The 26360-nt window shown below is 40.7% G+C and overlaps 1 protein-coding gene across 1 annotated transcript in view; it reads left to right on the plus strand.

Moving 5' to 3' along the window:
• KIF26A (kinesin family member 26A) overlaps positions 1-26360 on the plus strand; it is a 98820-nt gene that overhangs the window by 33852 nt on the left and 38608 nt on the right. Inside the window, exons 3-4 of the mRNA XM_030452579.1 lie at positions 729-1229; positions 16734-16900. Of these exons, the coding sequence (XP_030308439.1) occupies positions 729-1229; positions 16734-16900 (668 nt within the window). The remainder of the gene's footprint in view (positions 1-728; positions 1230-16733; positions 16901-26360) is intronic.

The raw sequence follows: 26360 nt of genomic DNA on the forward strand, positions 1-26360 counted from the left end.
GGAATTGCTCTGTGGAAACAAAATAGGTGTTGTTTTAAAATCAGCTTCTTAGTGTGCACGTTGTCACACCTTCACACATGGCTGTGGGCTCAAATCTATTTCTCATCAAAGCAACTGTAGCGTAAGGGAATATTGTGACCATCTGGGTTGCAAAGATCAGAAATAGCAGTCTGCTAGCAGAGGAGCCAGCTGTGGGCAACACCATGTAAACTGTTTTTATTGCCACTTGATTAGTCATTTCTGAGGGTGAGGACAACAAAACATTTACCAGGTCACGTAATAATTAAAAAAAACCCAACTTTAAAGTTTAATTTTGTTGCATATAAAGTGGTGATGTGCCTGTGAAACACATTATAGTATTTGTAGGGCCAGCATCTCAACTAATGTTATTCCTGAGCATGGGAAGCACAAGCATGTTACATGTCTCCAAAGAAGAGTTAATTAGAAAAATGAGTAGCTATCAAGTACACCACAGCTCCATTGTTTAATTCTGATGATCATTTTCATGCTGGGTCTAATACAAATGAATTCACTTATGGTTTATTAATCTGCTGTTACTTGACAGTCTTTTAGGGTATTTGGAGGAAAAAACGCTGAGAGAATAGATTTAAAGTACTTCCGTGTGTGGAGAGTAAATCACAAAGAACTTTTGTCTTTTTCTTTCTTTTTTTTTGCTTTCTGCATTGTTTTAACTCACTGTTTTTTTCTGCCTTTCCCCACTTCTTTAGGACCCACGATTATCAGCTTTAATTTTTGACAAGCTTCAAGTGCCTGACTATTTACAGAAAAACAGGAATGAAGGAGAGAGCAGATGTGAAACTTGTGCCACTCACTTGAATCAGCTGAAGCAGGAAGCCATCCAGATGATGCACACCCTCCATCAAAGCAGCTACCCAGAGATGCCCGACCTTCCGCCTGGCGCCGGGGCAGTCACCAGCATGGTACCCAGGATGGTCACTGTCTCTTCCCAGAGAGACCTTCCACTCATTGCTGGGCAGGTGGGCAGGCAGGCTGGAAAGTCACCAAATCTCTTCTCTGGGGCAGAGAGGAAGAAGGGACTGGGATGGTCTCAAGGTGCGGGCAGTTTTCCGAACTCCAGCGTTCAAGTCACGGTGGCCCCCAGCGGTCTCAGCGGTGCCCTGAGCTCGGTCACCATCCAAGCTCAGCAGTATCTTGAAGGCATGTGGAGTATCTCCAGGGTGAACAGCTTCCTGCCTCAGGCTTGTCTAGTAAGTAGTGATAATTGAGATGCAGATTTTGTTTACATGTGCGTGGATACACACAGAGATAAAGCCATAATTTGAGATGTGTATATATTTATCATAGAGGGGATCAGCTAATGGGATTCTAGACTGTGTTTCAAGAAATGAAGAGTGCAAAAAGAGCTTTGAGCTGTGTTCTGTTAGACGTCACATAGAATTTGCTTTCTTATCTCAGATGGTGAGGTCCATTCCTCAGATGTTTTTGGCTCTATTTTAGCTTCTTATTGGCGGGCGGTGTTATTTGGCTGTCTCATACCTGGTCAACCCTTCAGAAAAACATAAAAGGCCAAGTATGTCACATCTGAAACTCTGGGAGTTTCCTGGGATTGCATCAAAAATGAATTTGACCCTCAAGTCTGCTGAACTTCTACAGCTGTATTCAATTCAGCAGATGCTGTTGATAGACAGTGATGAAGAGCATTAATTTTCAGGTTAGATGTGCTGCAAAGCAATTTGCTGTAAAGGAGGGTGGTCAGAGGCAGTGGCTTCAGAGCCACATGCCTGTAAATGTCATTGCACTTGGATTTTGAGCACTGATGTTGATTTTAAATGTTTCCTGCATTCTCTGTGTTTTAAGAACTCTTATGGGAAATGATAAAGCTTTATAGAGGTATGTATTAGCTTTAAAAAACAAGTTCATTACAGACTTGTGACTGTCTGAGGAACTGTGCTAGGAGGAAGAGTAGAGTGACTGATTTTGACTAGGATTTATTCCTAAAGCATTTTCATGTGGTAATGCACAGGGGAGTGTGAGTAATGATGAATGTGTATGAATAGAAGTCATAGTTTTCAATTAAAGGCCTTGTAGCAGATCTTGTGAGATGAGGTATGTTTGTGCTGGACAGATTTAATTTTAACATAATGCCTTATGTGCTGTTGTATATAAACACTACCTAACGTTGCTGGGGAGCTGGTTGAGCTCCAAGATCACAGAGTGTTTTAAGTTGGAAGAGACCTCCAAGATCACCCAGTCCAACCTTTGGCCAACACCATAAGCTAACTACTAAGCCCTAGTCTGATAACTAAATAATCAGATATAATTTAAGAGTGCTGCTGAGTAACATTGCTTTCACAGGGTGGCTTGGAGATGTGATTCCTCCCTCCCATACTTCTCTCTCATATGGAAATTTGTGAATGCACATACCTCCCACCTCTGAGGGGTGCCCCTTAAAATCCAGTGATGATATTTTGCTGATGACAGATCACCCTCTGGTTTTAATTTGAGAAAAGGGAGAAAACTGGTCCATTCAGCTCTTTATGGTTTTTGAGAAGCTGCTGCTGTGAGTGCTTTCTCTAAAATGTTGATCCATGTGTTAGGGGTCAGTTTGGCAAGTGTACAGCATATGATGTGACCTTTTATCTTTTAAATTCTCTGCATATTGTAGAAATGAAAAAAAAAAAGTAACCATACTGGATTAAGAAGTCTGCACTTTCTGAAAGCAGAAGTTATTTCTATTTCTCTGTTAATTCCTTGCTTGCCCTTATTCTTGTCTTAAATAATTCACTAGCAGTGAGCTCCAGATTTCTTCCTGCTTAACCATGCTGACTGATATAAATGTGTTTTTTTCTAACCACTGCATTATTCTAAGATAGAACAGAGTTGCCTCATTTAACCCCTGTGAAGGAAAAATGTGTATAATGCAACAGAGCTTAAGTGTGATCTAGAAATGTGCAAAGAAACTCAGTTGCCTGGAAAACAGTGACCTTTAATGAAAGGACAAACACTGTGAGACTGTGAGTGTTGGAGGCTGCTTGGATGTGATCCAGTCATCTGCAAGGACAGTTCAGATTTAGGAGCAGTTTTCAGAGAGAAGCTAGGCTTCAGTTGGTGTTGGCTTTTTTGTTTAGCTTTTTTTTTTTTTTTTCCCCTCCTAATTTTTCTATTCATTTAAGCCCAAATGAAGACTCTGTTGTGCATCTTCTCCCAGCTTGTGCTTTCTGTGTTGGTCTAAATTTCCCCTGCTGCCTTCAGTGTTAAGAGCCTTGTGTCTGATGAAGCTATTTGGGTGGGTGAGGCAGAAAATGCTTCCCCTGCAATTTTCCCCAGAGGAATCACAGGTGTTGAAGGAAATAGGATAGGAGGATTTCACTAATTGACTCATCTAGCCCTTGCCTGGAACATTCCTGTCCAATGCTCATCTCACTTCATCCTACAGTTTTACAATTTACAAAAATTGAAAAAGTTTGGTTGTTGTTGTCAGGTTGTATTTTTCTTCTGTGTATTTTGACTGTTCTTTTCTGAAGTTGGAGACAGGGTTTAGGTTTAAGATTTAACCCAGGAAAGAGCTGTGGAAATACCTGCTTTTTGGAGGTGTCTGTCTTCAGTAACCTTCGCATAAAATTTTGTTGTAGAAATGATAGCTCTGAATATATTATTTATTATGTGAAAAGTGACTGCTGATTGAAGTCTACAGACCCATCTAGGTAAGGTGCTACACGAAAGCAGAAGGAAAAGATGGTCTCGTGGGAGTTTACACTCAGTTGTGATGTTGTTATTTTGACCACTCTGTAAATACTTTCATTTCACTCAGAATTGTTTTCTTACCAAAGAGTTATTCTTGAAACAAGTGCTGAGCTTCCTGGTAGGATGCTGTTATCCAAATGCCTTAGCCTCTCAGTAATTTAGCTAAGCGCTACTTACATATTGAGTGTGATTAATTTTCTCAAGACAGGAAGACAGACACAGATAAAACCTAAAGAGCATCTCAACTATTTTTAGGCACCAAAAAGAAAGATGTTTATTCTAAGGTAATCACTGAGGGTTCCTTTGTAGTTGTGGGAGAGTAACAGGCACCTTCGAGACATGCTTTGTCCTTCTTGGCTCTCCTTGTCTGTCAAAGGTGCTTGTGGGTTTTTGCTGGAGCTAGCAAAGCCCAGGCAGGTGACATGAAGCAAACCCTTGCTCAGGTGGCCAGTGTGGGGTGTTGTCTGCCCCGTGCCTTGCAGGGGTGAAAGTACACCCTGGCATAAGGCTGCTGAACCTTTGGACACCTCTTACCTACAAACATTTCTACAAGAGTCATATTTTTTATTTATGGTTAATTCTAATAGTAGAATTATCTGCAGAGAAAAAGTAATAAATTGATTTCTCCTCTTCTCATCTCCCTCCCCAAAACTCTCATGTATTACATTGTAATGTCACAACTGCAAAAATGCTTCTGGGCTGAGTGTTGAGGGTCAGAAGTGCAGGAGATCGTAAATTTTTAATACATGTTTGGAGTTCAAGTGTGAAAATCCATTATATAGATTATAAATTTTTTGAACTGGAATGTGTCTTTGAAGCATAGTGTGGGTGATGCTCAAACCAAAACAACTTTGGGATCCATGAAGAGGAGTAGTAACTAAGGACCTGGAGGAAGGTCCAGAGATAGGAAGATTATGATTGCCACCAAAGAGCGAAAGGTGAAGATGTAATGAACTGCTTTACCCAAGTGTCCTTTTGTGAAAAATTAGAAAAAATAGTCACCAATAGCAGTGATAAATAGTCTGACCAGACAGTGAGTGCTGTGGAGGGGTGGTAAGACAGCTGGTTTGTAGTGGACAACCAACAACTTTAATTGATAAATATTTTTATGCTGATGTTTTAAATTCTAGACCTGACAAATGAATGAGGTTCCTACTCAAATGAAAAGACATCAGCAGTGCTCAGCATGGCCACCCAGCTTAACACAGAAGTGGAGGAGCACAGGGAGTTTAGGCTTCCTAGATGTGTTGTGCTCTGACTGAGAGGCAGAAAATTAAAACCACTGAAAATACCTCGTACACCTATTAGAACTATCTGCACTTATTGTAGAAAAAAGAGGCCTTGCTGCATGCTTTCAACTGGGTGTGCTATTAGTATGCAGTGTTATGGACTGCATAAAAGTGGTCAAGTAGCCATTGCCATGTGCTATGAAGACATCATAGTGAAATAGTGCTTGCTTTGCAAATTGTTTTTTTTTTCATCTTATGCAAAATTAAATCCTTGTCAAACTATATTTCTAATTCAAATATATTTGAATGGTACTGGTTACAAGGGAAAGTATTGTGGCTAATTGAATCTCTAGCAGTTGCTAATTTGCTTTAAAATATATTTAAAAAAAATACCACCTTAGGTAACTGGAAAAGTTGGAGCACTGCAAAACTGAAGGTGACTTAAAGAAAACTTTTAAAGCAGGTGTATATCAAATTTTAAGTTTATCAATAGACCATTATATGCCCCTGAGAGTATTCACAAATATGAAGTTAAGGTGTAAGTTTGTGGCCAGAATCAATGAGGTTCAGAGAGGGAAAGTTCACCATAGTGTGTGTAAATGGGTGCATATACTCTAAAATTAAGAGTTATGCCCATTTGTTCTATGTGAAAAATCTCTGGAAGTTATTTTAGTCACATTTTAAGCTTTCCTGTAGCTCTTAGGAATAAGTCTCCTGCTTACCCTAATGTAAACCAGATGGATTCATCTGGGGGTAGTTCAGCCTCTGCTGACTTTCCTTAAATCCTCTTTGTTTGTTTATAGTAAGGATGACTTATGTTTTGCTTAGAAGATCCAATAAAAAAGCTGACATGGAAAAATAGAGAAATTACAAGATTTACTTTCTAGTATTTACTTTTTTTATTTTGATAAATGTCACACCACATGGATTTTAAAATTAATTTTTAAATCCTTCTTGATAGCTTTCTCAGTGACCTCTAATTAATACAATGCATGAAATATATTTTGAAACAAAACAATTAAAATATAGTGCTTTGGCCATAAATTTTGTCTGTGAGACATCTGGATGACTTTGAGCTTTGAGACATTTCTCAGCCACTGCATAGGACCTATTTGCTCTGCAGAAGTCAATAGCAAGCCTCAGACAGGTGGTGGGGCCAGGGTTGCTAAGAGGCTTTTCTGTTTTTCTTTTAGGTTTAGTAGTGTTTTTCTACTGCTTTTGTAGAGGAAGTATATAAAGGAAAGAGGATGGAAAAAAGAAATAATAAAAACTTCAAAGCTAGTGTTGGTCACTCCTCTATAAGAAGTCTGCACAGCAGAAGCAAACCTTTTGATCCATGTTACTAAATGCTTTTCTTATGCTACCCTACGTTATATATCCCATGGAAAAGATTTTTTCTAGGACTGTTGCATCTCAGCTGTGCCATATGGCCTTGCATTGCACTGTGCTGCCTCAGTGAATGCAGAGCCAGGGGGTGATGTGGGAGGATGCTGCTGCTCCTGGAGCCTAGAATTCAGAGTCAGTGAGACCCTGCCCCAGCAGCCAGGGAGCAGAGCATCTTAGAAAGGGTGGCTTGGAAATTCAGCCTTCAACAGGCAGATAAAAATGGAACCCTCTTTTTTGGGTAGGTGCCAAGGACTTCATGCTCCTTTTTTCTAGGTTTTTCTCAGTTCAGGATGTTGTGGGTAAAAATGAAGTTACTTTTTAAAGTGTGTTCAGTTATCAGAGTGGCTTAGGAAAAATTAGAAGAGTTGACAGATTATTGGCCACAAGATGATAATGAGCATTTCCTGTGGTGTGGGCTTCATCTCTTTGTATTGTGTATGTGTCAATTCTGCCATGCTATTGGTTTCACGATGTGGGACAGGCAACTGTTCTCAGGACTAAGACCCTCTGGAGGTTCAAATTACCACCTGAAAACAGTTCTTTTGATCCTTCACCCCTCCAGGCTAAGCAGTTGTTATTACAGCTCTCACAGGGGATCAAGCCCATACTCGCCTTTGTTGACAATTGAAGTCAACAGGCAAATATAAAGAATGTTGGCCCAGACTTCACCTGTACTCACAAGGGGTAGACTTTAGACAAGCAGACTTTGGAGAATATGTGCAAATGATAATCCACAAGATTTACCTTTGAATGTCCCACAGGTCATTCTCTCAGTTCTGTCATCCCACAAGTGTATCATAAGATAGACTAAGATAAAAAAAATCCCCCTTTTTTTTTAAAACAAAAAGATTTAAATTTTCTGCTGTCACCTTGGAACTAGTTTCTTTGGGATGGCCTCTTCTATTCACTCAAAGTGACTTTGAGATTCTTTTACTTCCTGCTGGCCCATTTGTTCTGTTCACATTCTCCACCATAAACTTGCCTGTGAACTTACTGTTAATGGAAATACCCCTTGCCACCCCAATATTAGAAATCCCTTTATAAGAAATGCTTATACTCTTTGGGTTAGAGCTCAGAAGTGTCACCCAAAAGTTGAGAAGAACTTCATAAATCTGATTTGCATGTCTGGATGCAAGTGTAGATTGCCCAGTGGTCCTGCTTGTATAAAATAGTGTTGAACTTTGGATGTTTTTTGTAAAGCTCTTTGAATTTAGTGTTTGTTCCATAGGCTGTGTACTGGAATGATGAGGTATATTGAGGTTGTGAGGTTCCAGGTAGTCAAGCTGTGCACAGTGTGAGCACTGCCAAAAGCATCTCCTGTTGTTTTGTGGCATGAGTAGCTGAGCACGTGGCAAATATTGATGCTCTTTGCTACTTGCAACGAGAAGCACTGAAATGGCCTGGGTGGTAGCTGCTGAAAGGAGGTTTAAAAAGCATCAATAGAAAATGTATCTGCTTTTCTTTTTCAGCAGTTGAAAGAGAATTTATCTAGTATAGATAGGGTTCATGGATGTTTCAAGCATTTCATATGTGTGTGTTTAATGAAATGGATTGCCACTTTACTGAGCATAGCACCAAATCAGCTCTGTTAATTGAAAAAGATTTTTCACATTATTGCTAATGATGTGACACAGTTTTGTTAGAGATGGTGCATAAAATAGTGCTACTTGAAATGACATTAATGTATGCATTTAAATTCCTTTTTTTCCCATCTACGTGCATTATTGATTTTATTATTGTTGAGGGGGATAATGGATTTATAATTAGGATGCAGTCACCGTCATCAATGATAAGATTATTAGACTTATAGGACTTTAAAATTGCGATGAGGTAATTTCCCAGTGTAACGAAGGATCAATAATTAGAGGTTTGCTTTGAATCTGAAAGTAGTATTGAAAGATTCAAGCATGAAACACTTGTAGACAATTGAGTCCATATAAATTATTATACAAACTGCTGTTGTGGTTAAGCATTTTCTGCAGTTGACCTGTTATTATTATTACTTTTGGTGCCCAAGTGCTTATTAATTACTTCCTTTGGATTTGCAGAGCTGCCACAATCTCAAAACTGGATGAGTTTGTTCTTTTCTGATACCTTAGTGGAAGGAAGAATTTGGAAAGTGCCATAGGCAGGAGTCTGTTGCTGCATTTTTGATGCTGTTAGGCAAAGAGGATGCTCCTACCGTTCATAACCCCACCTACTTCTCAAGAGTCATGGTGGTAAAGCTGGGCAAGGCAGTTTGCTGTTGTAGGGAAGTGTATGAGAGTGGAAGGATGAAGAAGGAGAGAGTGGCCCTTGTGATGCCTACCTTGGAAAGGGTCTGGGTTTAGTTGGTCCAAGCAAAGTTACTGTATAGACATCCTGTTGGGTCTCTCCAGCCTCTCCTGGTAACTCTGAAGTACACATGGGGGTCTATGGGAATAGTGCAACCTTCTATTACTAGTTAAGATAAGAAAGACTCTAGTAAAAAGACTGTTTAGAATGATAACAACTTAAGAAATTTTCTACTGGGTCTGAGCTGCAGCCCATCTAGCCCAGGGCTGCCTCCAGCAGCAGAGCTGGAAATGGTGTTCAGGGAGAGTCATGGAGTGTGGTTGCTTTCTGCAGTCTGCTCGACCTCTCAGTCATGCACAGTTGGGGAAGCCTCAGGGTTGTATCCATATCTGTTCCTTTTAGTATCTAGTTATGGACATGCTGTCCAGGAATTTGTCTAATCCCTCTCTGACCCTGCTGACCCTCCACAGCCTTCTGTGTCAGCAGGTTCCCCAAGTTCACTATCTCAGTGCAAAGAGATACTCGCTTTCCTTCAGCTTAGCCACCACCTTCATGACTTTGTAAACCTCTGTCAGATCCCCCTTGGCCTTCCCCTCTACAAACCAGAATCCCAGCCTCTTCCATCATTACTTCTAAGGCAGCTGATTCATCATTTTGACCATTTTGCTCTGTTATTTCTCTTACTCCACTACCATTGTTCTGGGATGCAGGACTAGGACTGCACATGGTACTGCTCAGTATGTGGATCCTTTCCTGTTTGTTCACAGTGCCCTACTACGTGATGTCCAAAATTTGTTTGATTGTTTGTTTGTTTCTTTGTTTTGAGTTTCTTTTGGTTCTTTGGGTTTCTTTTGGGTTCTGTTACACCTTGAAGCAGTGATTTCAGAGGTAGTGTCAATGACCTTTAGATCTTCTAACTTCCAGTTTTGAGTTCAGCATTGTTTAGGTGTGGTTTAGATTATTTTTCCCTAAATGCATGATTTTATCTATGTCAAATCTCACCTGACATTTGTTTGCCCACTTACATTTGGGAAGTCCTCCTGGAGTGCCTCATCACTGCCATGGCATTTGACCTCATGAAAGAGCTTTGGAACATCTGCAGACTTGGAGATTTCACTCAGGTCATAGTGAGTCATGATTGTACCCCTGGGTTACCTGGTTTCCATGCGGGGAGCAAACAAGAGGTCAGCAGGGAATAGCCACAAGAAAAAAAGAACAGCATCTGCCCAGCTCCATCCCTAATTTGGAAGCTGGGTGTCCTTCAGCAATTATCACCTAGTCAGAGCTGTCCTCATCTCTGTGAACTTAACACTACATCATGAGCTTGTCTGTAATTGAACCTTTTTCTGTAGATGTGGATGTACTAAAGACCCAGCTTCCCCTTCATATAATGAGGGTTTGAGAGAGATACTAGGCAATGGGTGCCTAGTGTGTGGTAGCTGCCTAGCAGATTGGTCCCAAGGGGTGTTCTCTATAAAGCAGTTACATCTAATGTATAAGCAGTTCAAGCATGATGGAAATAGAAATTAGGTATGACAGTCTTTGTCCACTTTTGCCTTTATTTGCTGATATTTAATGACAACCATTATAAAAATATAATGATTATAATAAAATTGTAGGACCTGTAATTAAAGAGGAGATGGTTATTCCATTTTGGTGAATAGAGAGTAATTAAGGCACACTGAGATTTTGGTTCAGTTATCTAAAGTCATTGAGAAATTTTGTTGTGGAGTCAGGAAGGTGACACAAGCTCTCCTGATTCAAAGCTTGTTATGTGTCCTGCGTTTTGTTGTTAGAGATACATCTAGCCTGTGGAAGTCAGTCCTAATTGAAAAGCATTTGTCTTCTTGAAAGAAACACAATCCTAAGCTGACAGAAATTTGCATTATTATGCCCTTGTTAATTAATTCCTTTGCTTGCTCATATCAGCCTCTGATAAAAAGCAGGGATGCAGATGTGTATTTGTCCACTTGAATAAATGATTCATTTTTAATTTTGACCACAATGGTGAATTAAAACACTCTGAGCAGTACACAGCAGTATGGTTTTGACTTTGGAGGCTGCAACTGTTGTAATCCATGTCAGCATGGGGGGCTCTGGACAACACTTTCTGATGTTTTTCTGGGGGTATTGGAAGAAACAGTTCATCTAGCCTGGCTGCTTTTTTTCCACTGCATGTGAAAAGTCCCAATTTAAGAGTATTTACGTGCAGCAGGATCTCCAGCCTTTTGGGTAGCCCTTTTTCATGTCCTGACTTTCTAAGTGGAGGGTGTACATGCGCAGATAAAAGGGTGCAGATAGTGTGACTGGTGGTCAAATATCTGTGAAGAAGGTAAAAAAAGCATCACTTGTTGCCTCTTTTGGTAGCACTGTCCCGAGTGCCTGAACTGGGAAGCAACTGGTCAATCGCTGCTCAGTGGCATCTTTGCACTACCTGAGCCCTGGCTGCAGAGACCTTCCAGCCTGGGAACATGGATAAGCTTAAGGAAGGAAGAGGCATGATGAGAGAGACCTGTGCAAAGCCTGCCCCAGGCCTTAATAAATTTCTCAGGGACCAAAGAGAATGGTTTATGAGAGATCGTGAGCCCAAGTGAGACCAGGAGCTGCTGGTCTGAGGGGAACAAGCTGCCTTTTCTCCTTCCTTGTTCTATCAAGAGCATCAGCTCTGGATGCAGCTGGGAGCATGTTCCCTGCAATTGACAGATTAGGTCCTTTCTGTGCATGAAGCATAGGCTGCCAGTGAACCTTAACTTGTTTTAGTAATTTGGGTATATTAATCCAAAAAGCAGGGGCCCTGAGGTTGCCTTTGGATCTACTGTATTGCTTTCCAGTCTGTGGCAGCAGATGAGCCCTCCTATTTCCATTTAATTCTACTTCTCTGTGATTTTTCTCCTGCCTCATCCTTAGAGATCAATGATAAGCCAGGCATTAGCAGCTCTATTAGCTGAAAACCTGTTTTGGGGGAAGGGACATTATGCTCTACATTTGATTCACATATAACACGAGATGCACATAAAAGTCTGAAACTACAGGTTTCCTCATTCTTGTTACCACATTGCAGCTGCAGGTTATAAAATGACTACAGCAGTGTAGTTATAAAATGCTCCAGTTATTTTATAATGAGACTGGGCAGAAACATTATCCAAAAGGCTGTAAAAAGTTTATCCGAAACATGTTTCACTTCGACCTGGTGTATCCTGCACACGTATACTGTGCACTTAACTTTACATAATGTGTGTAGAATTGCACATAGGAGCCACGTGCAGGACTTAGCCATGCTTATGGGAAGGAAGGGTTTATAGTATGAGCATTATCTAGATAGAGATTTACGTCACATTTGTTCCAGTTCGTGGTAGTAGTCGTAAGAGTCTTAGCATGAATCATTTAGGGGAAAATTTCTGTTTTATCATATACAAACAGTAGGTTTGATATATTGCAAAATCATTAGATCCAGCAGTTTTTACAATTTAGTTGGCTGTGATGTTCCAGTCTAAAAGAGGAATGGAGTAAGTTAAAGCAAATACTAGAAATTCTGTATGCCTGCCTGCTACTCAGAAACCAAATTAAAACAAAACAAAACCCAACAACTTTATAAAACTTAAACCCCACTAAAGACTCAGGGTTGCTCTTGCTGAGCTTCCCCTGCAATTCACTGTTGAATCCCTTCTGAATGTTGTCATTGTGGGACCAATTTTTTGAAATAAAAATATATTGAGTTCTGACTGATTACTCAGATGTTTTATCAGACTTGCTTTTGGTAATTTTCTTCATTCCCTCCTATATGAATCTGTTCTTGATACTTACATTTAGGTATCATATCTGATTGCTTTCCGTTGCAGCTTGGTCCAAAATTCTGGCTTTCTTTTACCATCACAGTGCAGTCCTGGAACTGATGTATTTTTCTCTAGATTTTTAAATACCCTTGTTTTTCTTGCCTGTCACCAGACACATATTTTGCACTAGTTGCAGAGACAATGTGGCAGCATTTAGCTTGGGTTTTTTGGACCTTTGGGCAAAGGTCGATGTCCAGAGAATGGAAATATGTGGGATATTGAAAACATGGCTTAGTTTTTGGCTTTGCACTTCAAATTTGTAAAGACCTTGTTAGGATTGTAATTGTCCTTTAGACTGTAATGGTATGGCAGTGTATTGTGTACCTGGAAATTTAATCTAGGGCCAACTTGTGTAAACCTGGGCAGATGTTTCCTGCCATCAGGTCACAGCAGGGAACCTGTGTGCTGGGAATGGGGATGGGGCAGGGGATGCCCCTGTACTGCCCAGCAGACCTCCACAGCCTGAGGATGTCAGGTCACCTCTGTCTCTTCCTGCCCTCTCCCCCAGACTTTGGCCATCTTCACTGGGAACAATTCATGCTCTCACTGCTGGTTGTGGCCTTCCCAGCCTCAGCTGTGTGTGTGGCTGCTACCAGGCAAAACACAGCATCTCCAGCTCTGCTCCCATGTCCTTAGGATGAGTGCGGAGACCCCGTGCTGAAACTCCCCCATCCATGGTGGAGGCACTGATATGAAGCACTGAGGCAAATGGAAAACACCTGGTGTGAAATTTTCAGGTGCTGTCCTTGCTGAGCTCTTGCTGGTACCAGTTTTCACATGACTTCAGATCAAATAGAAGGAAGGGATCCTATAGAGCAGTTTTGGAAATTCTTCCCTTGAGGATTAGCTGGATTCCAGAGGGTTAATGACTTTTGTCTGGCAAACCTATTCTTAGAAAATCAAAACAAACATTAATCTCTGGATGTGGAGGCCTATGGCACTTTAAATATTCAGTGCAGTCAGTAACACTTTATAGTGACAAGGTTGTGATTTCTGTGTTTGATCGTGAGTGATTGATGAAAATTTAGTAAATGGTGAAGCAGAGTTCCCCTCAGCTGCAGACTGGAGTCTTCTCCCTGTGCAGACTTGCGTGCGTAAAAAAGTCATGCAAAGTTGCTCCTGTTCCTCTTGAGAATTACATTTTGAACACACAATCCCCAGAAGCGCTTGGGTTGAGATGAAGGTGACAAGTTCCTGCATTTAGTTTAAAACCAAAGCTCCCTTATCTTGTTTGTACCTCTCTAGCAGCTATAAGAGACATAAACTGAAAGCATGGTGTGAGAAACCAGAGTGCCCAGGAGTGTCCTCCATTACCTGTCTTCAGTTTTCCTGCTTTAGGGCAAATGACTTTGACCTGACCAATTTCCTCATACCTCAGCCCCCCCTCATCAGCTGAGAGATGCAGCTGTCTCAGGGAGAGCTGAACATAGTTGTACTGGGAATTTCTGTCACTTTGGGTGGTGCAAACAATCCTTGAAATGGAACTTGGAAGATTGGTTTTTTTTTCTGCTTTTTCAGCTTCTCACCAAGCAGCAAAACTGATGTTACCTCTGTGCTTATGAGTATTAATCAGGTAATCAAAGACTTAATGAAAAAGACACAGGTTGTCTTCTGCACTAGTCTTCTGATTTACCTAGAAATTACAATTTGAGTTTTCAAAAGTGTGTAATGTGGGAATGGGAAATTTGCAGACATCCAACTTGGATATGTTGTTTTGGAAAGTATATTAACCATTTGTTATCTCAACCACGAGGGTTGATTTAGATATTTCAAGTTAGGTGCCTGATATAGCCACAGTCAGTGGTCTCTTAGAAATGTAGGCTAAGTTCTCATAGAAATAAAAAAAAAAGGGTGAAAAAGGAATTTTTGTCACACCTTACTCATATATTTAAGTGTGACTGGCTTTTACTGGTAATTGATCTGTTCACAGATTCCAGGCAGTTCTTATAAATCTGTTAGACTTTGCTGTAAGATTCACTGAAGTTTCTTGCTAACTCTGGAGATTCCATATTTAGTTTTAGTTTATGCCATCATTTAGACTATGCATTACTTAAAGAAACTTAGTTTTAAACATTTTGCTACTTCTCCCTTCTTTTTTCAATGTTTTCCTTCAATGTACTGTTTTTCTTCATTAGCCCCTGTTGAAAGAGGAAAACTAGGAAAATGTGTCTTGGAAGGTCATCTTGATCCTGTAGTCTTTAGTCTGAGACAACAGTTTATGTGACAGAGGGTTTTTGTTGCTGATAATCAGAGGGCTGGAACACCTCTTCTGTGAAGACAGACTGAGAGAGTTGGTGGTGTTCAGCCTGGAGAGGAGAAGGCTCCAGGAAGTCCTTACAGTGACCTTCCAGTACCTTAGGGGGCCTGCAGGAAAGCTGGGGAAGGGACTTCATACAAGGGCATGTAGCAATAGAACAAGGAATAACTTTCAGACTGGAAGAGGGTAGATTTGGCTTAGATAGTATGAAGAAATCATTTAGTGTGAGGGTGCTGAGACACTGGCAGAGGTTGCCCAGTGAAGTTGTGGATGCCCCATTCCTGGAATTTTTCAAGAGCAGGCTGGATGACACTTTGAGCAACCTGGTCTAGTGGGTTGATGATTTCAAGGTCCATTCCAACCTAAACCTTTTTTTGCACCAGTCTTTGTGACCGCTCTGCCCTTTTTGCCTGCATCTGAAAGTCTCCTGAGACTTGTGTTACAAGGAAAAAGATTTTGCAGAGGGTTGTTCAGAGGTTCTTGTAAGACATCTAGCGTGAGTAGCTTCACCAAGATTAAGTTAATCCGCATGAGTATTCCATGTTTCAGCCTCAGATCTCTTAGATGAGCTCTATAAAAGTTTTATATATTTTTTTTTTTTGTGTAGCAGGCCATGGTAAAGCATTAGTCAGCCACTCTATAATACTGATAATAGCATTAAAGAGCAGACTCAAAAGAGCTGCGTGTGCTTCCTTCTTCTTGACTTTGCTGGGAACTGAATTCAACTCTCAGCCTATGAGAATGAGTGCAGATGAAAATCCAGACAGCCTTTCATGCAGCAGTTGAGCATTGCTCAGTTGGGCAGAGTTTTCATTACTGGGTACCTAATAAGGCGATTGCCTCAATTCTCATGAGAAAAACTTTGTTTGGGTAGTCAGTGTTTGGGAAAGTGGAGGGTGTGTACGTAACTGGGAAGGCAAGATTACCATGTCTGCATATCTGTAGTTGTATAACTACAAGTGCTGCTACTACATGATCTATGGCAGCACAAAATTTAAAAATTTGATGGCATCCTAGGAAGCACTTAATTGCGTTTGTGCTTCATTACAAGGCTGTCTCCTTTTCTAGAATTTATTTTACCTAATTAGGTGGAAATGTCAACATAGTATTTCAGATGACAGAAACATCATATATTATCATACATGAAGCAATTAACTCTTTTGACAAATATTTATTGTGGTGTCATCTTTAATTAAATTTTCAGTATTACTAGACACAGAGCAGGTTCTTCCTAAAAGAAGGCCTTCCCAGCACTATCAATGAGCATTTGACTGATGGGACTTAATTGAACTTGGTGCTGAGAAAGCTGGTGGCTTAAGCACGAAGATATCGACATGACACAATTTCACAATACAGATATCTGTTATTTTTGGCAAAATATCAAACCAATCACCCTGTCTACCCCCTGCCCACCCCACCTCCCTCTCAGATAAGGCAGATGCATATACTGGAGAAGGTGCATCTCCAGTCACTCCTGTTTTTCCACTTGTGCTGCTAAGACAGGTAGTACCAAAAAGCAGGGCTGCATATATATTTAAAAAAAAAAACAGTTTTAAAAAAATTTAGTTCTTGGGGTTATTCATGTGGAAATATCTTACAAATGTGACTTTCTGCCTAGTTCCTCTTAAACAGATAGGTCTTGTAGATGATGTGCCACTGAGAAATAATTCCTGACAGTTATAACTGAACCAAATAAACAGTTCTGCCAGCTCCCAAATAACACTGTAAAACAAAAGGGTTCTGCGTATCGTTTTCTATTTCTTCATACCTGTCAAACTGTTTAACTGTGCATTACCCATCACAAAGGGACTCTGTTATTTTGCTTGTTTGCTGTGGTCATGGTTTTTACTTTCTCTGTTGTAGGACCTTCTGCAGTATCCTGCCTGGCAGTATCACTCCTCATCCTCTCCTGTCTTCCCCTTTGCCCTTGCAGACACTGTTTGGGAGTGCTGCATGAGATTGCTCCATGTCATGGCCACTCACAAGTGTATTAACCTGTATATATGTTTTTATTTTTATTTTTTTCAGGCAGAAACAACACCAGAAAGTGGCCGGGATGGTCCCAGTGTTCAGATCAGCTCAGGACAGAACACCTCTGACTCGGTGGGAGCAGGAGGCTTGGCAGCCTCCCAGAGCCTGGTTGCTCCAGCCGGGGTCTCAGCGGGTACCTCAGCTGCGGCGTCGTTCTTCATAAGGTAGTTTTCCACCTTTATGGGTTTCTGTAACAGCTCCTGGGTCTTCTAACATTTGTGAAATGCTGTTGGGTCTCCTTGCTATGGGTAGAACGTGTATATGGTGCTGGTTGCTGAGAGGTAGAGTTGGTCACCTGGTTGTGACTGTGGCTTCCCAGTGCCACTGGTGAGCAGGGCTGTGGTGGTGATGCTCCATTTATCTCTCTCGAGACATGAGCAGGAACTTTTATTGACCAAAACCCAATACAATGTGTGTTGATCTTTGTCTAGTCTTAATGGTAGTAGCTTGTAACTTGTTACTTGTAGCAGAGTCTGTTCTTCTGTAGGTTTCCTTGGAGAAGAAACTGAAGAAACAAGTTTTTTCACTTAGATATGAATAAAAAAAAGTTTGACTTTTATTCAGAAACATGGCCTCTGTGTGCAAATAAAAGTTTTTTCATAGTTGGTAACAGTTAAAACAATTTAAGACATTATTATTTTTTTTTAGCAGTGTCCTAGAACAGTCTTTCCCCCCCATTCTTGGGTCTTAAAATGAAAATTATATTTTAGCTTTGTTTGCAAAATGTTTGTTGTAATTAGCAATGTTGATTAAATGCAATAGGCTGTCAAGCAGATGGTATTTGAAACAACAAGATTCAGGGCTTTTTACTTGCATTCCAAAGTCCCTTTTTAATTTAGAACTGAACATGTTTTGAGACAGTATTGAAAAACGTATGTCTGAGAATGGCATTAAAGTCAGATTTATGAACTGAGTGAGCATTCTTCTTATGTAATCATTATGGTAATTGTATTGTTTCCTTTTCCTTGATCTTTAAGTTTTCTGCCATTAAAAAAGATTATGTTTACTATAAGTTACAGTCTGACCTCAGAAGGAGCTCAACTTCCCATGTTCAGTTTTGTAGAACATAGTACAGTGAGCCTCAGGCATTCTGTGCCCATGCCTTGTCTGTACACAAGAGGATGAGAAGTGTCTGCCACAGCAGTGGTGTGTGTAAAGTGGTGTTTGGCTCCATGCTAAGTGCTGCAGGTTTAAAGTCAACAGAGAGAAGTAGTTGCCCACAGAGGATGAGTTCTTTAATACTAAGATGGGTGTCTGAATTGGTGGGAATGAAGAAGAAAGCTAAGGGGCAAAGCTCAGATGTCTCTTTTCTTATTTTTTTTCACAAATAAGGATAGATGAATCCTCTCCAAAGTACCTTGACTGGCTAGCAGCACAGCTTTCATTACTGTATTTCATATTATGGCTATGAACAGTGTGATTTAGCTTAATCTGCTTCAGTTTTATTTCAGTGTGAATCTATATGTCATAACCAAATGTAAGGACTGTAACTTTCACTGGGGAGTATAGAAGATAAAATGCTCTCCTTGGAATTGAGAGAAAGAAATTCATGCTTAATAATCTGAAATAAAACCAAAAATATTTTAACCTGGTGATGCTCTGTCACTGGTCAGCAAAACAGTTATGGTTTTATTGTAAAGTGACAGGTCCTTACTAGTGGTTTTCATTTGCTTGACTCGAAAATTCTTGACTTCAGCAGCAAGACTGGAAATGACATCACTGTATGTTGGATCAGGCCCTAATTGCTTCTCATGAATCTGTCTTTGCCTTGAGTGAATCAGTTTTATAGCTTTAGCAGCTATGTGCTAGCTAAAACATTTTAAAATCCATTAGGAACTTGCTTATTCCCTACCCATGCTTCTTCTGTTCAGAATTGATACTGTTCAATTTTTCAGTCAAAGAACAGCCAAGGGCTGGTGGAAATTTTTTTGCACAAAGCACTTATGTGGTGGGTTAGGTTTTTTTGTTGTTTTTTTTTTTTGTTGGTTTTTTTTTTTTTTGTGGTTCTTGTTTCTGAGAGAGACTTCAGTGAGAAATTTTTCCTTTAATAGTTATCAGTTACCTGAGTTATTTTTGAGGCATTTTCATGCTCTTTCATCACTCTGCTCGCCATAGCATTTCAGCATTTCCTTCTCAGTATTCCAGAGCCTGTCTAGGAATCTTTGGTTCCCTTAAAGCAAGCATTTAAGATACAACTTCAGTTATGATTATGATTAAAAACACAAATTGAAAAGCAGAAATCTCACTTAGTCAGAGAAAGAGAGATCCATTGTTGATCCCTGGCAATCATAAATATGTTGAGCAGGTCCTCAGGTGGGTACCATTGTGTAGTCTTGGCCAGGCTGTGCCACCACCATCAGCGTTGGCATGAGGAGAGGGTCCCTCTTCCACTGTTCCTTCTTATCTTCCAACTCCTCCTGCCATGGGGACCTTATGGATCAAAGTTGCCATGCTGAGTCTTCCCTCCTTTGAACAGTGCAGTCCTCAGCAGGAGAGGAGAGGAAGAATGGGTAATATAAAAGGCCAAGTAAGAAACAAATGCTGGCAGAAACCAGTGTAGAAGTAGCTAATCCAGACAGTGAGTACTGTGATACTGACAGTTTTGGCTGGTTTTGTTCAGGCTTGTAAGGCTTCTTTGCTCCAGCCTTTCCAGTTCTATCTCCTCCTCTTTCCCTTTTCACCATCCAGCCTCAAGCTGTTGAGGAAGGTCATCCAGGCCTTGAATCCTTTGCAGCAGCATCCACTTCTCTGTCCTTCATCTCTCTCTTCAGCTGATCTCCTCTCAGCAAGTATCTGGAGATGAAGGAGGATGGCACTTGTATTATGCTATAGTCCCTACTCACCATGTTTGCTGATGCTTTCCTTACTGTGTTTCTCTCCTCAACCACTTAAATTCTGAACAGCATAGGAGGACCAGTGTGATAGTTGTGTTATGCAGAGGCTGGCACATTTTGTTCCTTGTTCTCCAATGGAATAAATGTAATTAATCTATAGATAGTCACACACACTTATGTTTCTATTTTTTTTCAAATCATTGCCGTCTTTTTGACCCAATCTACCATCTTATGACAAGAGCTCTTATGTAGAAGAGGTTGTGATTGGAACTCTATCTTGGGAAAGAAGATGTTTTGTCATAGAAATAAAATAGCTAGGCAGAAAAATGATTGTCTGTTAACATTCTGTGTGTTGGGGTACAGGGTTTTACTTTTGAAGACAAAGCCGTTGTAGGGTGCTTGTGGAAACTGCATCTGTGATTTAGTTAGTAGCAGCAACACCAGATAAAGATTTTTTTTCACAGGAGTAAAGGATTCCAGTCTTGTTCTTCTTGAAATAGCATTAACTGTGTTTGTACAGGTACTAGCACAATTAGCTTTTGGTCTGTGGCATGGTTTCCTGGCAGCAAATACACATTAAAACTAGAGCCTCCATGTGATGCAGTAATACATTTTGACTCTTGCTTGTGGGCTGCCTTGTGCTTGAGAAGGGAAGAGGCCTGTGCAATTTTTTTGGGGTTGGTTTGTTTGGTTTTTACTCCTGTTTGACTTAATAGCTTTGTGTTTTTTAAGGTCACAAACTCAAAGGATGGTACAGAGAGTACATACCCTCACCTGAAAAATAATAATAGCTGCAGTAAAATGTATAGCTGGTGATAAGAAATACCCATGGTTAAAATGAGTATCTTAAAGATAGTCTTTGCAGTGAATACATTGGTTCTATGAAGCATATGTGCAGACCAAATCTACATATTCATCCAAGGCTCTTTCTCATTTGAATGTCATATTTAATTTCTTCAAGCTTAATTATGATCTGCTTTAAAAAAGAAAAAAATTATTTCATTCACGACCTAAAAATGCAGAGTGTCTAGCAAGGAAGTGCTAAGTATTCAAAATCAAAGCCAACTATTACAGCCAGCAGACAGAAGCGTATTAAGAAATTAAATAAGTTTTAAGCTTTTTTCCTTGCTCTGTTCTGTCACAGAAGGAGGAAAGCTCTGATTAACATCTGACTGTGTCACACAAGCAAATTGCCAGACATTACCCAGTGGTCGTGTTACCAAAGAACCAGAGGATTTAGCAGAAAATGCAGCTTTTCAGTAGGTCACTGACAGAGTATGAAAGCTGTAGCAGAAAATGCTGCTCCTGGGTATGGATCTCTGTGAAGAGGCTCCCAGTTTGCCCTTACAGTGCAGGAGGAGAAGTTTAATCTTGTGCTCTTCAGATTTAAAAAGAATGCAGCTGGGCTTTGTCCCTTGGTGTGGCATGAGCTGTCTTGCTCAGCACTCCACACTTTATTCCTGTTTCTAGGGTTTTTTTTTTTATATGAGGAACCTGAACAAACTTTATTTTTCTAAATGAAAATATGTGAGATAGTTACAGGACTCTTTTGTGGGCTATGCTTCAACTAAGTAAATATTGGCATATTCTGCTATAAAACTGTAATAAGCTGTTGGGATTTTTGTCATCTGGACACCTGGGAAGAGAGGAAATGGTGTTTCCAAGAGCAGGCAGGAGAAGGGCTGTGAGGAGGAGAATGGGCACGCACTTGGGAAGGGGTTAATGGGCTACCTGTCAAAAAAGAAAATGCCTCTCCCTTGGGAGGACAGTGATGGCCCTCCAAGAAATCGAAACCATCACCATTAAGGTGACATTTCCACCTGTTGGTGGCTGATGATGATGGTGGCAGCACCTCCTGTGCAGCGGGGTGGGAGTGTGGTGTTTGAGTGAGGGCAGAGGTGTCTGGCCTGGGTCACAAGGGCTGGGAATTGGAGCAGCAACAGGGTATCTAGGAGGAATCAAAGCTGTTTAGAAGAAAAGGAAGAAGTCCTGAGCAATAGTTAGCAAAACTGTATTAAGGCTCCCTTTTAAAATTTTAATCTTATTTGTTGTTGGGCTACTGTCACATCTTTTCAGACTGGTTTGGTTGCGCTTGCTGTTGTGGGACTGCTGCTTTTTAAGCAGGGAAATAGCAGCTACTTTCCTTGCTTCCACCTGCTTTTGTTTGATGAATAAGTCTTCAGAACATAACAGTCACTATGCACTCATTGGTTTTCAGCTTTCTAAATTATTTGCAGTGTTGCTGGGCTCTGCTAGATTAAAACCATTTATGATAATCTGGAGAATAACAGTGGTGAATAACACCCATTATCTTTCCACTCTCATGATGTCCCTGGATGTTTGGGACAGCTTTGTCAATTTAGACATGATATAAAACATTACACGTTATATGCTTTCCTACAAGTAGCTTTTCTTAACAAGATATAACATGCAATCTCTGAGTAATGTAATTGAACATCCTAGGAGTTAAAATAAGCATAGTTGTCTTTTTCTAGATTCAGGATATTCTATCATATGCCTGTGAGTTGTGGATTAAAGAATCTAATTATTCACTAATGAGCAGTAATGGCACATATAAACTAAGGGTCACTATCCTATTACAGGCACCTGATGGTTCACTGATAAGCATTTGGTCATTAGATTGACCATAAAATATAGTCAATAATTGAGGTTACTCATAGAGCAGACACCTTATCAGCTTTAGGCATGGTGGGACAGCTTGTCAGTACTCTGTATACTGATTGTGCTGTGACTGAGCATATGATTAGGGTATTGAAGCAGTCTGTATCTAATGCAACTGCAGGAAAGGCAGAGCAATATTAGCACAACCACTAAATGACTAATGTGTTTTTATTCCAAGCATCAGACACTTCAATTAGTTCCAATAAACTCTGATTTAGTGTAGTGGTAGGCAGAAAATTCAGATATTTTGTGTACAAGCTTTCATTACACTAGTCAAAATTTGTAACATTTCAGGGACAGATGAAATCTGTGTGGCTTTGAATGGAAAATGATGAAAATAATAAAGACTGTCATTACCATTTTTACTTCATTGTTTTTTCAGTTCTAGTTTTGCCTTTTTTAGATGTAGAATTCTTTCTGAGTCAATACCTAGTTTAAATGCTGAAGCTGACAGCAGCAGATTAGATGTCTACATATTCTGCTTTAAGGTCCAATCATGCAGTTCATGTAGACTTGTGCATACAGATCTAAACCTAGAGTGTGTTCCTTAGCATTTTGTACCATATGGAACATTAATCAAATAGTCTAGTTCTTAAAGGCTTTTGTAGAAATATTGATTTTACTGTTCTTCAGACTTGCTGAGAAAATAACCTCAGAACCTTTTCTTTTATGATTTTTTTTCCATGAGGATGCTTTAACTTTGATAAATTATTTAATATGGTGAAGGATGCAAAATGCCTTTTGTCTTTCTGAACTGCTGTTCAGGCTTCTGTGATGCGACCTTGGAAAGTAACCATAGAAACATGTTAAAAGCATCAACTGAAAATCAGTAGTTTGGTTTGACAGTGATAAAAATTATGTGAAAGAAGATTATGATGTATTCGGAACACTTGAGGCATATATTACTGCTAACCTGTTAAACCTGATTATTCCATGACTATCAGTACTTTCAGAATTTAATGCAGGGGGAAAAAAAACAAAAAGCCCAACAAACAAACAAAAAACAAACAAAAAAAGAAAACAAAAGAGAAACTTTTTTTTTTTTTAAGTTGCCATGTTTAAGATGTTTCTAACTAAATCACTTCAGTCTGTTTTTATCTGTCTTGTTCAAAGCAAGAATTATATTTCTGCAAAGCTTGTAATGTAGTTTACCAGTTCTCTGTTTCACAGCTGTAAACTTTTGCCCTGTACCCTGCTGGGATGCACTGGTATCCTGTGCAGAGATGGCACAGATTAAATCTCTTTGACAGATAAAGTGGGTAACAGTGTTCAGTGTGTAGTAGTTCACCAAAAGGTGAAAAAACATGTGTGACTCACTAGGTCCTGATTTCATCCTGACCTGTGGTAGTTAAGCTGGTCTGTAAGGCTGAAAGAGAAGTGCTTATTCTGGTTACAGGTGACTGTAGTAAATTCTTGGTAAATGATGGTTCAAGGGAAGAAGTGAAGTCACTTATAAAATCTTCCTCCTTAAGCATAACCCATGCCCAAGAAATCATGTGATGAGGTGATGTGGGGAAATGAAGTTTTAATTTATTAGCTAGGACAGTGGGATAGCAGCTCTTCCCAATCAAGACTGCCTTACTGGCAGATACCTCCAAAAGCCGTGCATGGTTTGTCCCTACTTTGCAGAGTCAGCTGTATCACAGGAGGTGTGGGTCTCTTGAGAAGTGATGACTCTGGCACTAATGCAGCTTAACAGCTGCTTGGTACCTCAGGTCCTCTCTGTTAAATGCCCCGCAATGCCCCACTTTCTCTTGCTACCATTTGGTCACTGTTGGAAGCTGATCATGAAGGGTGGGTCCCTGTCCATGCAGGGGGGTTGGAACTAGATGAGTTTTTAGGTCCCTTCCAACCCCAGTCATTCTGTCATTCTGTGAGTAGTCTGCATCTTGGGGGAGAGCTACTGAGGTGCAGACGAAGTGGAGCATCCAGCTGTTTCAGGGGGAGCCACATGTATAATTAGCTTATCCCCATTAATGAATCCCTCTTCTGAATCTAGTGGGCTCGAGCAGCTTGGTCCCTGCCATGTCCGCTCCCCCACTGCATGGTGCTGGAGTGGCAGATGCTTTCTGGGTCCCCTTTTCCTCTCTGCATGGGTCTGGGGAAAGCAAGAAAGCCTTCATGCAGATATGCAAGTGGAGGTGGAGCAGGTGCCACCAGAGGGCTTGCTTTGTCTTGCTGGTGCCATGTCACGGCTGCTGGAATGTGGTTACCAGCTGTCCCCAGAGAGTAAACATGACCTGTGTGTAGCACAACTTTGTGTGGGGACAGGAGACAGGGCAGGGGGTGCAGCATTGTGCAGTATCTTGTGTCATCTTGAGGCATCTTAAGCTTTCCTAGTTGCTGTGGCAGCATAATACTGTCTATAATTAAGGACAAACAAAACAGTGCATGCTTTAGGTGTGTCCCATTTCATGTTACACTCGTGGATAAGGAGGATAAATTAGGAGATAAGCTTGAATTTGGTAGATTTTGTTCTTGGAAACAGAAATGACTCTCAGGACAGCATGTTTAAGAGCAGAACATCATTACTGGTATCATTACTAATATGGCATCATACATTTACAGAGTGCTTTATCAGCATATGGTAAGCCAGGCTCCCTGCTATGAACAAATCATCCATGATGATGATGATGAGGCTGCTGGAGCAAACAAAGATGAGACAGAGCTGTAGCTGAGCAAAGGGAGGAGGTAAAGAAATTGCAGTAGCCAAGAGGAGGGGCACACTATAGTTTTGGACACTGGCACTGCTGAAAGCATGAAAGTTGTCCCAAAGGCCAATAGATCTGTGATCAGGATACAGCTGCTTAATTAGAAGGGGGAAGCACTGAATTATCTGTCAAGGTGGAAAACCTGTGGCAAGGCTTTGAGAGAGCCTCGAAGGGAACTGACTGACAAAGAGGGGATGGTGGTGATCAGATGAAGCAACACTGGGTATCTAGGAGTCATTGCCTTGGAAGAGGAAGCTCCCCTGTATAGAGGTTTAGGGATCTTGGTGTGAAGCAAGGGGAGATTGTGCAAGGCATCAGTGTCAGGGAGATGTTTGAAAGGAGAAGTCTTACCTGGATAGCACAGGCCACAAGGGATGTTTGGGGGGATATTGGCCTGGCAGTTGGACATGGTGATCTTAGAGGTCTTTTCCAACTAGTGATTCTGCAATTCTGTGATTCTTGTGCTGGCAAAATGAAGAGAAAAGGGAGCCTGGTGCCAAACAGACTGGAAGGAAATATGAGGAGGCAACAGTGATAAAGGGTAAAAAACAGATCTAGTGATGTTGGGACTTCATGGTGGGACTAGGACTTTGGCGTAGATGTTCAAGGTCTTTACTTTGGCTGCACAGGGAAAACAGAATTGGAGTGCAACAAAAAACTTGCAATGTTTCCTGCTCATCAGATGCCTCAAAGATCTTACTCATGTGAGGCCACCCCTGAATAGGGTTGATCTTTGTCAGCCTGGGATGCCTTGATGGATGAGGAGGTTCTGGAATACTAGAGGCAGCATCCCCCCTAAGAGAGGTTGGTGACTTTTTTGACTGCTTTGGGTGCTTCTCTGCAGACTGTTGTTCTAGCAGTTGGGTGTTGGATTAGCTCTGTATTCTTAAATATTCATGATGTCCGGGAGGAAGAGTAAAGCAGAATAATTTAAAGGAGATGTGCTCACAGATATGCTGGTGGGAAGAACCTGTGCTTTCAGAGCCACCCAAGTATGCATTTATTTGTGGGATTAAATGGTGGTCAGTTGAAGGGATCTTAAACTAGAGAAGTCTGTACAGATATTTCTCCTTGCTTTTCCCTATCTCTGATCGTCTGCTTTCCTGAGCTTAATAATTTATCACTTAATTTAAAGATTTTTCTTATGATCTTTCTATATTTTGGTGTTCATCCATAGCTGAATGCACCTGATGATTCTGTTTTCTTGAATATCACCATTGTCCAGTTACCAGAGTCTTTTTCCCTTTTGTTTCTTCCCTTCTTTCCTTCCTAGCTTCTCCAGAGGAGTACTTCTCCCTCCTCCCTGTCACCCCAGTCCTTGCAGCCTGCCTGGTTTTTTGGTCCCCACTGGACCCCACCAGTGCTTGCTCAGACTCTGTAAATAACAGAGTTACGAG

Source organism: Calypte anna, chromosome 5A, assembly GCF_003957555.1.
Source record: "Calypte anna isolate BGI_N300 chromosome 5A, bCalAnn1_v1.p, whole genome shotgun sequence".
In the NCBI taxonomy this organism is placed as follows: domain Eukaryota; kingdom Metazoa; phylum Chordata; class Aves; order Apodiformes; family Trochilidae; genus Calypte; species Calypte anna.